General features: G+C 38.2%; 1 protein-coding gene across 1 annotated transcript in view; it reads right to left on the bottom strand.

Moving 5' to 3' along the window:
* The window catches only part of ZBTB41 (zinc finger and BTB domain containing 41), a 31775-nt gene that overhangs the window by 4547 nt on the left and 13855 nt on the right, over positions 1-13373 (bottom strand). Inside the window, exons 5-10 of the mRNA XM_040263720.1 lie at positions 12013-12160; positions 9615-9744; positions 6215-6310; positions 4764-4870; positions 3207-3312; positions 2119-2207 (exon numbers count right to left, since the gene is read on the bottom strand). Coding sequence (XP_040119654.1) covers positions 2119-2207; positions 3207-3312; positions 4764-4870; positions 6215-6310; positions 9615-9744; positions 12013-12160 — 676 coding nt within the window. The remainder of the gene's footprint in view (positions 1-2118; positions 2208-3206; positions 3313-4763; positions 4871-6214; positions 6311-9614; positions 9745-12012; positions 12161-13373) is intronic.

The following is a 13373-nucleotide window of genomic DNA, read 5'->3' as shown; positions in this document are numbered from 1 at the left end:
GAAGTCGCCCAGTCGTGTCCGACCCTCAGCGACCCCATGAACTGCAGCCCACCAGGCTCCCCCGTTCACAGGATTTTCCAGGCAGGAGCACTGGAGTGGGTGCCATTGCCTTCTCCAATGTTTACTCTCCAGTCCTTTACCAAAAAAGCAGGTTGACCTCTTCTTCAAATGATTCCTCCATCTCATTCCATAACTGCCATAAATGTCATCTTAATCTGTAACAGAGCTCATTTCCCCAGTTTTCCATGGGCAGAGGGACTTGTCCCTAATTCTAACTGTGACATATCCAGAGATGAGAATTCCAAAATCACTGGTTACCAATTAATTACTACAAATTAATGTTTTAAAAAAACTTAATGCAGTTATAAAGCCAGCCCTTAATAACTTTCTCCTCTAGGTAATTCCTATAGTTTTACAATTCTTAAATCATCAGTGGTTTCAAATTAAGTTTTAACTATCTCCTACAAATCATGAGTTTATTCTTAACTAGCATTGAGAATAGTATTAATATAGTTTCCTCATTTCTTACTCCTATTTATGTGGCCCCCAAATTAGGACTTCTTCATTTTCAGGGAGATGCACTTTTATGTTTAACACAGTTACTGTATCAGTAACAAATTCTTTTTCTATTTTAATTTTTAAAAAATATTTGGCCATGCCAAGTCTTAGCTGCAGCATGGGGGCTCCTAGTTGTGGTATGCAGGACCCAGTTCACTGACCAGGGATTGAACTCAGGCCCCCTGCACTGGGACTACTGAACCACCAGACCACCAGAGAAGTCCCAGTAATAGAGTTTTTACTGTAATTCTATGCTATTGAAATTGCCCAAATTCAGTTATTTCCAATTCTCATTAAATAATATGAGAAATATAAAATAAATTAATTTCCCTTCCAGAACAGCAGCTTGACAAATTCCTAACTAAATATAAAGCAAAGAGCCATAAATGTATTAATAGCTTTCTTTCTTAAAAAGAAGGAAAAGAAAGATAGCACTACGTCTTGTCCAACTCTTGTGATCCCATGAACTGCAGCCCACTAGGCTCCTCGATCCACGGGATTCTCCAGGCAAGAATACTAGAGTGGGTTGCCATTTCCTTCTCCAGAGAATCTTCTCGACCCAGGAATAGAACCCAGGTCTCCCACATTGCAGGCAGATACTGTACCGACTACGTGAGAAGCCCAAAAAGAAGGAAAGAAAGCTTTAAAAATTATTAATTTACATGAGAAGTAAAACAAGAACTATGACAACATATAGGAAAAAAATCCAACAATCTATGTTTCAAAATATGGTAGAATTGCCAAAGGAAAAAATGGAAAGATTTAGAAAATGATAAGTCCTAGAAAGGGCTTCCCTGATAGCTCAGTTGGTAAAGAATCCACCTGCAATGCAAGAGACCCCAGTTCGATTCCTGGGTCAGGAAGATCTCCTGGAGAAGGGAAAGGCTACCCACTCCAGTATTCTGGCCTGGAGAATTCCATGGACTGTATAGTTCATGGGGTTGCAAAGAGCTGGACTCGACTGAGTGACCTTCACTTTTAAGTCCTAGAAAGCAGCTGAAGTGAGTCATTCTACTACAACTACGTATACATCACAACTGAATATGTAAAAAGGAAAACCATACAATGGTTGACTTGATAAGCAACAGCAAGGTCCTATCTGAATTACTCTTTTAATAGATAAGGAAATAAAATAAATGTCTTTCATAGAGCCATGCAGATATAGAGGAAGCACAAACAACCAGGAGAGGAGAAACTGAGAACTGAAAGTCAAATAAATTCTCTATGGAAAAAATTTTCCCCAAATTCTACAAAATGATATTCAAAAGTACTATGGCAAAACCAATACAGAATTGTAAAGTAAAATAAAAAATAAATAAATAAATAATAAATATAAGGGGGAAAAAAAAAGTACTGAAGCTTACATAATATGGAACAGAATGATCAGACTAATGTCCATTCACAACACCAATTTTAATAAGCAAAAATTTTACTGGCAGGAAAAAAACCAATTTCACCAAGAACAACAAAGTATAAACATCCATTTATCACTTCTGAATAATTACACTATATATATATAATATATAAATAAACATATATAAAATACCCATTAGGTTTTACCTGAATGTGTCCGAAAATGCATTTCCAGACTTGATTTGCCTTTAAAAATTTTCTTACAAACATCACATTGATGAAAGGTTGCTTTATATCTAAGAAAAGAAAAAGATTTGAGTGTTTTAATAGTGAAAATAAGTTATAACTTCATGCATAACTGTCTCATTATTAAAGCAGAGAATGCCACATGAACATGGAAATACTTTTTATGCATCAATCTTAACTCTGGTTCTTCCTTCTCCAGTTATACTCGACAAATAAATCTATAAAAAAGATGTCTTTAGATTTTCAACTTTAAACTACTTTAAGCTTTAAATCATCAAACTTTTATATATTATTTTGTACTTAAAAATGAGAAGGAAAAGTTATAGGGACCAAAAAAAAAAAAAAAATCAATGAGATGGGTAAGCGGGGGTTAACTACAAAAGTGCACCGAGGAAATGATCCCACGGCTCCACTCTAGACCCACTCCCAGCAGCCTTTGCAGAACGGGTAAGAGACAAATTCTGGTTCCATGATTATCTAGGTCAGCATTACACTAAGGTTCCTGACACCTTAGACTATTTGCTTCAAATACCTACTCCAAGAACATGAATTCTTAGAACATCTCATACTCACACAATCCAAGTTATTAAGCCTGGATATCTAAACTGTATTAAAAAGTTGATGTTCAAAGACAGTACATACCTCCTTCCAATAAAGTATCATTTATCAGTGTCATTAAAGGGATCTAAATTCTGACATTTTCCAATAATTGCTGTCATATTAAGTACAAAATGTAGGCAGTATGTTCATTTATATTTACCTCTCCAAGAGCTACTGCAACCAAATATAAATGAAATTCCCAAAGAATGCCACAATTTTATATTAGTCACTCACTTCAATGTCTACCATCTCCCAGTGTTTGAATCAACTGAAATCAAGTATGAAAAATTATGCTCCATTTAATTCCTTTACATCTGCAGAGAAGCTAGATAAACTGGAGAAAGGTCACTGATTAACCCATCCTCAATTAAATAAACTATGAGACAACTTTTCTCCAACCTAGCTTTATCCAAGGTGATGATGATGAGAAGCTTTGCCTTTTCACTTACTTTTGCCACACCTTCTCTCCAAGGTGTACACTTTTATAATGAACAGTGAGATGATCCCTACGGCCAAAGCATTTTCCACATTCTTCACACTGATGAGCCTTCTCACCTTAAAGACCCAAATACTTTTGTTATAATAGGCATGCCAATCTTTTTTATCCCCAGAAACAAATTATCCAGCAGTTAAGACACCGTGGTAGAAAACAGATATCAGAAAGGTAAAGCCACCCTTTATCTGGGCTGTTTGCCTTATGTTAATACTCAAATTTATCTTTCTTCAGTGACTCTGTACTTATTTTTAGGAATGTGAATCCTCCTCCCCAGTTGGAGAAGGAATCGGTAGCCTTTTGCTGCAGACTTCAAATCGTGACTTTCAGTGTAACAGGGTGAGATAATGAAAGGACTTCACAACTCAGGATTTTTTTTTTAAGGAATATATAAGTCTGGATATCAAACACCTCAAATGAATATACAATGAATCCAGATGAGGCTGTCTTGTTTATAAAAAAGGACCTGAACATTTTCAGATCTTTATACTTTACTTTTAAAGATTTTTCATCTGTGGGGATTTCTTACATTTGCAATGAGCCAAAATACAAATATAAAGGAAAGTTCTAGATGAGTCCAATTTGTCACCTCTATTCTTACATTCAGTTACAAAGGCTTGCTCTTTAAAAATCAGTCTCATTACCCGTGTACAATCAAGCCACGTGACTTCTAGAATCAGAAATTTAGAACTGTCCTTCTGAAAATGGAAATGCACAGTGCCAATGAAAAAGTCATCAGACCTTTAGCGCCTATTAACAGTGGTGATAACAACTGCAGCCTGCCTCACTGGGATCATTCAAGAAAATGCGACATCTGCTGTACACTGTTCATTTAAATTATGGTTAAAATAATAATAATAATCACCTGTTCTACTGGGCTCAGAGAGATGGCTCTTTCTCATCATTGTGCTCATAAAGGTGGCTCTCTTAGCACTTCCTGAACATCAATCTGAGAGGAAAATATGAAAGAAATCCCCAGAGTATAAAAATTATAAATACAGAATAAAGATCTGAAACTGATCAGGATTATTAAGGTGCTCTTCCAAAGATATGGTTTCAAAACTTCACTAGTACATAAACTTTAACACCCCAGTTAAAATGATCCTCTTGAGGGATCTAAGTTTTGCTAGCTTCTTTCAAATCCAATTAAAATGAGAAATATAATCTTGACGTCTTCATTCAAAAAAGTGCCAATGGTAATAACTTCACATACCCACATAATATGCAAAATGCAAATCTGAGAATCTGACTGAAACAAATTTTAAAAGTCAGTTTGTGATCATAAAGGGTAACCAAGTGATTAAAATTACAGAGACCAAAAAAACATGTCACAAAATTATGTCTCTTTTTAAAATACTTAAAAAAGCTTAAAAAGATGCTTTTTTAAAAAAACTTTTAAAATCCGTATTGTTTACCAAGGGGTGACCAAATATACCACCTATTTAAATACAGCCAGCAAGTCATGGTGTGGTTTCTCGGGTGCTCTGGGAAATTGTTACAAAATGCGCCTCACCTGAGTGTATCTTCTTGTGCTTCGTAAGATGATCATGACGAATGAAGGTTTTCCCACACTCATCGCACTCGTATCTTTTATCATCATGATGTACTCGTAAGTGAAGTCTATAGAGAAAAAATAAATAAATGAAGCCCATTGACACAGGTGACAATGGGTGAAAGAGAAAAACTCGATTAACTTTTAATAACGTGAGCTGGGCTGCTACTCAACCAGGCTCACCCACCACTGTCTGCTCCATTACTGACTTCTAGGGGCCTTCCCGCTTCACACCTGACTCCAGGGCTCCCACTCAGCTGTTCTGGGGCAGCACTTCGACATCTGCACAGACTCCACTACTTCTGGATGGCATTCCTTCCTGACATGAGGCTCCTAACCTGCTTCTGGGAACCTACCGGATGTCTAGAGGTGTCAGCTGGTGTTGCAGGACTGAATGGGACGGAATCAGAATCGACAAACGAGGTAAGTGCACAAGCGACAGATGCGTGATGATAGCAAATCACTAAGAATCAGTCCTATTCTGGACAACTGACACCGCTTACACACTGACCACTGAGAACTTAGCAAAGCCGATAAGGAATCAACTTTCTGACAGTCACACTTCACTCCTTTCCTTCACACCAACCAAATAAAGTGTGGCTCACTTTATAATCACCTAGAAACAGATTATAAAAGGTTATCATAAATAACAGATTATTAGAATTCATTTAACTCGAGTTATTTTTATCCCCACAATATTCCATCTGTATACATCCTAGTGAAATGAATAGCCTTTCCATTCAAGTTGTCAAAACAGGTGTTGATTCTGCTATGACTAAAATCAGTAAAATCACCATTCTGTTTAAACTTAAAAACTGGAAATAATAGTGTAAAAACTAAAATCCTGAGAACACTGATAAGATTTTAAATTGTATACATATTTCACAATAAATAGTCATCTATTATTTATTCATTTAAAAACAACTTTTCATAAATTGCAAAGGTAGTCAGCATTCAGCTGTAAAAATAATCACTTAAGTTACAACTTATTTTCAGAAAACTTTCTAAAATTGAGAATCCTCTAGTTTTCAATTTTGTCATATTTTTGTAACAAAAACATTCTTTGACAATTAGGACTGAAAAAATACACCAACTTTAGAACACCAGAGTTTTCATGAATTTTGATTCAAAGAAAAGTAATGAAATATTTAAATAAAAACGACTTAGTACAGCATTACTCTTAGTGGTGAAGAAATATGTTAACATATTCTATACCACAGAATTAAGAAAATATTAAAAGGCATAAAGAAGAGGCAAAAGTCTATAAACTTTTCTGCACAGCTTTGCTTCATCACAAATGTTAAGACATGTTTTAGTTCATCAAACAACTAAAACAATGTTAAGAAAAGAGAGTATAAAATGGAGATAGAATTTTATCTTACTTAATATAGGGGAAAAATGGCTTGACCTACCTGTATGAGCTTCCATGACGAAAACTTTGTCCACAGATACTACAGAGATGAGGCTTTTCCCCACTATGGATTCTCAAATGTTCTTTCAAAGTAGTTCTGTATTTAAAAGAAAAAAAAGTATACACACATGTATATACAGCTATAGATTTTTTTAACGCCAACCTAATACAGAAACACATATTTAATATATAAACACAGATTTCTAGAAAGCTTACTAGAAAGTTGTTCAAGCTACCATAATGTCAACTGTTCCCCTTCTCCGACATTTCCGCTTCTTACTGGATTAGTTGCACCAGTATACAAACATGTTTATTATGTCTCTCTTCTTAAAAAAAGCAAATAATTTAGCTCTGACCTCCTTTGCTAGTGGTTTGCTAGGACTGGAAAAGTTGTTTTCATTCCAATCCCAAAGAAAGGCAATGCCAAAGAATGCTCAAACTACCACACAATTGCACTCATCTCACATGCTAGTAAAGTAATGCTTAAAATTCTCCAAGCCAGGCTTCAGCAATACATGAACCATGAACTTCCAGAAGTTCAAGCTGGTTTTAGAAAAGGCAGAGGAACCAGAGATCAAACTGCCAACATCCGCTGGACCATCGAAAAAGCAAGAGAGTTCCAGAAAAACATCTGTTTCTGCTTTATTGACTATGCCAAAGCCTTTGACTGTGTGGATCACAAGAAACTGTGGAAAATTCTGAAAGAGATTGGAATACCAGACCACCTGACCTGCCTCCTGAAAACCTGTATGCAGGTCAGGAAGCAACAATTAGAACTGGACATGGAACAACAGACTGGTTCCAAATAGGAAAAGGAGTACATTAAGGCTGTATATTGTCACCCTGCTTATTTAACTTAGATGCAGAGTACATCATGAGAAACGCTGGGCTGGAAGAAGCACAAGCTGGAATCAAGACTGCCAGGAGAAATATCAATAACCTCAGATATGCAGAAGACACCATCCTTATGGCAGAAAGTGAAGAAGAACTAAAGAGCCTCTTGATGAAAGTGAAAGAGGAAAGTGAAAAACTTGGCTTAAAGCTTAACATTCAGAAAACTAAGATCATGGCATCTGGTCCCATCACTTCATGGCAAATAGATGGGGAAACAGTGGCTGACTTTATTTTTCTGGGCTCCAAAATCACTGCAGATGGTGATCGCAGCCATGAAATTAAAAGACGCTTACTCCTTGGAAGGAAAGTTATGACCAACCTAGACAGCATATTAAAAAGCAGCGACATTACTTTGACAAAACGTCCGTCTAGTCAAGGCTATGGTTTTTCCAGTGGTCATGTATGGATGTGAGAGTCGGACCATAAAGAAAGCTGAGTGCCAAACAAAGAATTGATGCTTTTGAACTGTGGTGTTGCAGAAGACTCTTGAGAGTCCCTTGGACTGCAAGGAGATCCAACCAGTCCATCCTAAAGGAAATCAGTCCTGGGTGTTCATTGGAAGGACTGATGTTAAAGCTGAAACTCCAATACTTTGGCCACCTGATGCGAACAGCTGACTCATTTGAAAAGACCCTGCTGGGAAAGATGAGGGCAGGAGGAGAAGGGGACAACAGAGGATGAGATGGTTGGATGGCATCACGGACTTGATGGACATGGGTATGGGTGGACTCCAGGAGTTGGTGACGGACAGGGAGGCCTAGTGTGCCGTGGTTCATTGGAGTCTCAGAGAGTTGGACATGACTGAGCGACTAAACTGAACTGAAACATCCAAGACATACAAATGAAAGATACTCAATTGTCACTACTGAATTTTAGTGACAAATCAGTAAAACTGATGTAAATTTTAGTGGATAGAGTTTAATAATATATAAGAAATCCAGTTTATCAGTACTATTCCTTTCCAATGTGCTCACAACTTATTAAAGTGATGTTTTAAGCCAAAGAAAACTTCACAGACACTTGCAATTTCCAGATGGCAATGGTAAACAGGGAAACCATGTAAAGGGTATTAACTGTGGCTAGTCCTAAATCCTCCGGCCTTACCGACTGTGGATGGATCACTGTGTAACCACTGTGGCATCTCCTATAGTTCTAATATTCGGAGATTGCCCACATACATCAAATAAAGGCTGAGGAAGAGCAGACACAGTTATTTTGAGGGGAAAGAAAGGAAAGCACAGTACATCTGACCATGCCGGGCTTCTGTCACTACCACCTGGTTTTATTTCGGCCCCATGTCCAGTGGGCATCAAGGTGAATGTGACCTAAAGGCAGATCTCCACCAGTAGGGGGTCTCCTCCACCAGGCCAACCAACACCAGGAAAACTATTCCCAGACCCTAACAAGTAAAAAGATGGAAAGGCTGTTTTCCTTTTCAGTTTGTTTTATTTTTTATTTTTACAGAAAGACCTTTAAGGGAAAAAATAATTTATACTGTATAAGATATACTTTATATTTTACTAATCGGGTAAATACAAGTTTTCATATAAATATAGCATACTGATTTTTCTGCCGTTGTACCCGTTTGTTCTTTTAGGAAAGTGTCCCTTCAGTTGTTTTAAAATACTGAACTTCTACATACTGAAGCGTCCTAACGCGTACACACTGTTTAAAGAAGAGTGCTGTGTGCAGGATGAGACAGAGAACACTCCCGCCACTGACAACACTTTCACGAGGTCTCCTGGGTCTGCTCCTCGGCTCGTGCCTCTCTCGGGAACAGCCATTTAGGGCAGTGCCCCCTTTCTTTGCCTTACTGCCTGTGCAGCGCACGTCCCTAGGCAGCGCACTGTGCTGCGCCGTATCTGGGGCTCACAGCCGTGTGTCCGACTGCATGACTCCACGCAGCCATCTGCCACTGCGGGGGTGGCTGTCCAGCACAGGCCTGGCGGGCGACAGAGGAGAACCCACTGCTCTAACTTCCCTTGCAGAGCAGCCCTTACTCCTCCTGCCCGTCACCCTGGTTCCAGGGCATCTGGGCCCGCCAGTTCCCGCACCTTCTGTGGACTCTGCAAGGAGACGAGGCTCTCCATTTCTCCATTACCGCTCTGGGATCTGTCCTCCTCAGATCTGCTAGGTCAGTTCCCACCGATACTGCTTTTGAGCTTCCAAACCTGGGCTGCTCTTGTGGCTTTCCTGTCTTGCTGTCTTTGTAGCTTATGTCTTCAAAATGAATGAATGAATGAATGAACAAACAACCTTTAATTAATATTTAGTGAGGTTTCAGAAAGAGACAAAATGATGTCTCTGTTAAATTCACCATCTAAATTTGAAAATCCTGACCTCATATCACCTTCCATAACATTTTATGTAATTTCTTTTACACTTAAGTTTCAAATTAAAGCATGATTCAAGTATCTTATTTGACCTTAAACCTTATAAAATATATTCATTGATTATTTCTACATAAAAGTACTGGGATTTTTCCGGGTATTTAGATAACTCCTCACCTTTCTCGTACTGATTTTCCACAGATGAAGCAAGTCCATTTTCTCTTTCCACCATGGGTACACTCTATATGGCGTTTCAAATTTCCAGTGTCATTAAACTGGCGACCACATATATCACATGGGAAAGGACCTACAAAAGAAGAATTAGTGTGCATGTGACATTTATGAACAGATACTAAGTTAAATTTGATACATGCTATAAATTCATACCTCCCACTGCTACCGCTACTGCCCATATCATAACACAACCACTTATCTGTTTACAGTTATCTCTTTCCTTCTAGACTGTTTAGCCCCAGTAGACAGGGCACATCTCTACATCTCCAGAGCTGAGTATGGCACCAGGCATCTGGTAGAATAAATGCTGGATAAACCAATGGGTTCATAAACTGAAATGGCCAACTCCTAGCTTGAAATCAGACTGGATCAAAGTAAAAAATGCTACCTACCAAAGTTCAGGGGGGTAAAAGAGGTAATAAGAAACTTTCAAAGGATAAACAGAGGACTTAAGAGAGCTCATGGTTTGGAAATATACTGTTGCTCCTTATAACCAAAAAAAGTAATCATATCGTCTAGACTGAAAATACTGTGACACATTTCTGTTTAGTCTTAAAAAAATTAAACACAAATTTCTTATAGTAATATTGACCTTTAACTGGATTCAAAATGTCACCATGATTTTACCGAATAAATGTCTAGAGAAGACAGAATTCTACTGAAGGGCAAACCAAAAGGTAGACAAAGGATGTGTGAAAAAGAAGTATGGTGTGCTTGCTATGCCCTGCCCACTGAACACCACCCTGAAGAATCTGCAGTTTCAACCAACTCCAGATAGAAAATATTTGAGAACAATTCCATCAAGTTCCAAAGAGCAAAACTTGAATTTTCCAGGCCCTGGCAACCATGTACATAGCATCTACGTTGTATTTTGTTGTTGTTTACATGCTAAGTCATGTCTGATTCTTTTATGACCCCAAGAACTGTAGCCTGCCAGGCTCCTCTAACCATGCAATTTCCCCAGGCATACCAGCGTGGGTCGCCATTTCCTTCTCCAAGGTATCCTCCTGACCCAGGGATCAAACCTGGGTATCCTGCTTGGCAGGCAGATTCTTTACCACTGAGCTACCAGGGAAACCCACATTGTATTTACAACTATTTGAATAGCATTCACATTGTATTAGGTATTGTTTAAGTAATCAAAAGATGATTTAAAATATGCAGGGGGATTTGCACATTATATGCAAACATTACCCCATTTTATAGGAGGGATTTGGGCATCCTCAGATTTGGGTTTCTGGGGAGGTCTTGGAACCAACCCCAACAGATACTGAGGGGCAAATGTATTCCTCACTGTGCACACAGAGCCTTGAAAATATCTGAAGACAGCTGTTCTGTCTCCCTTTCCCAAACAGCATATTTCAAGGTCCTTCAAAAGTTTTTCAGATGACATGATCTTAAGGCCCTATGTTGTCATAATTACCCACCTTTGGAATATATGTCAATATCCATCCTGAATGTGATATCCATAAATGAATGCAATGTTCCAGATCAATTTAAAATCAGTGAGATGATGACCTTCCTAATTCTGAACAATACGTTTTCATTAATGTAGTTTAAAACTACAGTTGCTTTTGTCAGTCATATGACATTACTGGTTCAGACAGTATCTAAAAAGCCTCTGCTATTAATAAGCCCATCTGAAAACAGGCCTTTGGATTCTGTACCATTTTACAGCTCTGCAATTCCCAATGACTGGAAGGAAGTCAGATCATTCCCATATGTACAATTTTGTATTTATTCATAATTAATTTTAAGTTAATTTAACTTTTTTGACAGCGGATTTTTTTTTACATTTTTATTTTCTGCTACCACTCTCCCTGCGAGCTTTATTTCATGCTGCATATTGATAAAACATGAAGTATATTATCTTTTATCCAAGTTGTCAATAAAAACAGTGAATAGGACAGGGAACAGGCTACTTGGATGATGATAATTCATTACTGGGATTAAATTGTCATAAATGTACCTATCTGGAACACAAGTCTCCACTGTGGCCATAAGCAGGAGGCAGTGAACTCAGCAAGTACAGCACTGTATTCCAAGTATACCAAGTTTACTGCACTCTCTGAGAAATGAGGTTTCTCTAAAACAAACAGACAAAAATGCCTACCCCAGGTACTCACAAACCTATCCGACAATCAACTGTAAATAAATGCAGTTCTGACCACAAACACACGTGCCACCAAAAAACAAAACAAACCCAGTGTTTACTCATATCCAAGAACCCTGCCCCACTCACACGAGCTCCTCCCCTAAGTGGTCCCACAGCAGCAGTCTCCCCAGCACGACGTGCTCACCAACAGTGGCTGTGATGCTCCTAGAAAAGTAATTTGCTTACCCAGATGGAACTTTTCTTGATGTTTCAACCGTGCAAATCGTGATTTGAAATGTTCTTCACAATAGGTGCACTTAAAAGGTTTGTCTTGAGAATGGAGAATCATATGTTCCTCCAAGTGTGGTCTTCGAGTAAAAGATTTCTTACAAATCTAAAGGAAAATGCACATAAAATGTGAGGGAACGTGAATCTAAAATAAAAATATAAAGCTTTGATGAGAAATAGACATACAAATTCAAGTAGTCAGGAATTTCTCCCAAAAGAAAAAACTTACCAAAAGTATAATCAACTGATTGTACAGAAAAAAAAAGAATGCCTTGAGAAATGAGTGTGCTGTGCTTAGTCACTCAGTCCTGTCACAACTCCTTGCAACATCGTGGACTGCAGCCCGCCAGGCTCCTCTGTCCATGAGGATTCTCCAGGCAACAATACTGGAGTGGGTTGCCATGCCCTCCTCCAGGGGAGCTTCCCAACCCAGGGTTTGAATGAACCCAGGTCTTCACATTGCAGGCAGATTCTTCACCGATGGTGCCACCAGAGAAGCCCCGGAGGAATTATAGCAAGAAATTGTTTTAAACTAGTACTAAAGGTCGGTGAATTTCAACATCTTACATTTCTAATAGGCTAATTCCTCAGATTATACAGTCATCTTAATCCTGGTCAACATTCCTAAATCCATTAAATGTATATTTGAAAACTAATTATATGTCATACTAGCCATATATTTGATTAGGAATTGGAATTTAAAAACCTCAGAAAAATTACTTGAAAGTTTATCTCTTAAAAGTGGTCAGAAAGAATAGACAGAACTTTAAAAAAAATCTGGTAGACATCAACTTTAGAAAGTGGGGGCGGGGGCGGAGACAGGCTGCTGTAATAACAAGACATGTACTATATGCCAGGCGCAAAGCTAAGTGAGTCATGATTATTCTACTTAATTCTCACAACAAACCTAGGAGGTGGATACAATTATTATCATTTTACACCTGAGAATGATAAAACTTAATAAGGTAAGGAAACCACTAAGATCCAAATAATTAACCTCAATTCCTAGAAGCTGAGATCAGAGAAACGGTGAGAATGCGGTCATACACATAAACTGAGGCCTTGGAGTAAAGAAGGCAAAATGACAGCTGGTGACTCATTTAAACAGTATTTACCTAAATAATGAAAAACTACTTTAGGGGGTGAAAAGTAAAAGTGAAAGAGGAGAGTGCAAAAGTTGGCTTAAAGCTCAACATTCAGAAAACAAAGATCATGGCATCTGGTCCCATCACTTCATGGGAAATAGATGGGGAAACAGTGGAAACAGTGTCAGACTTTATTTTTGGGGGCTCCAAAATCATTGCAGATGGTGATTTTAG

The sequence above is a fragment of the Oryx dammah genome, unplaced genomic scaffold (genome assembly GCF_014754425.2).
Source record: "Oryx dammah isolate SB20612 unplaced genomic scaffold, SCBI_Odam_1.1 HiC_scaffold_21, whole genome shotgun sequence".
Lineage (NCBI taxonomy): Eukaryota > Metazoa > Chordata > Mammalia > Artiodactyla > Bovidae > Oryx > Oryx dammah.
This window is presented reverse-complemented; position numbering and strand designations above follow the sequence as displayed.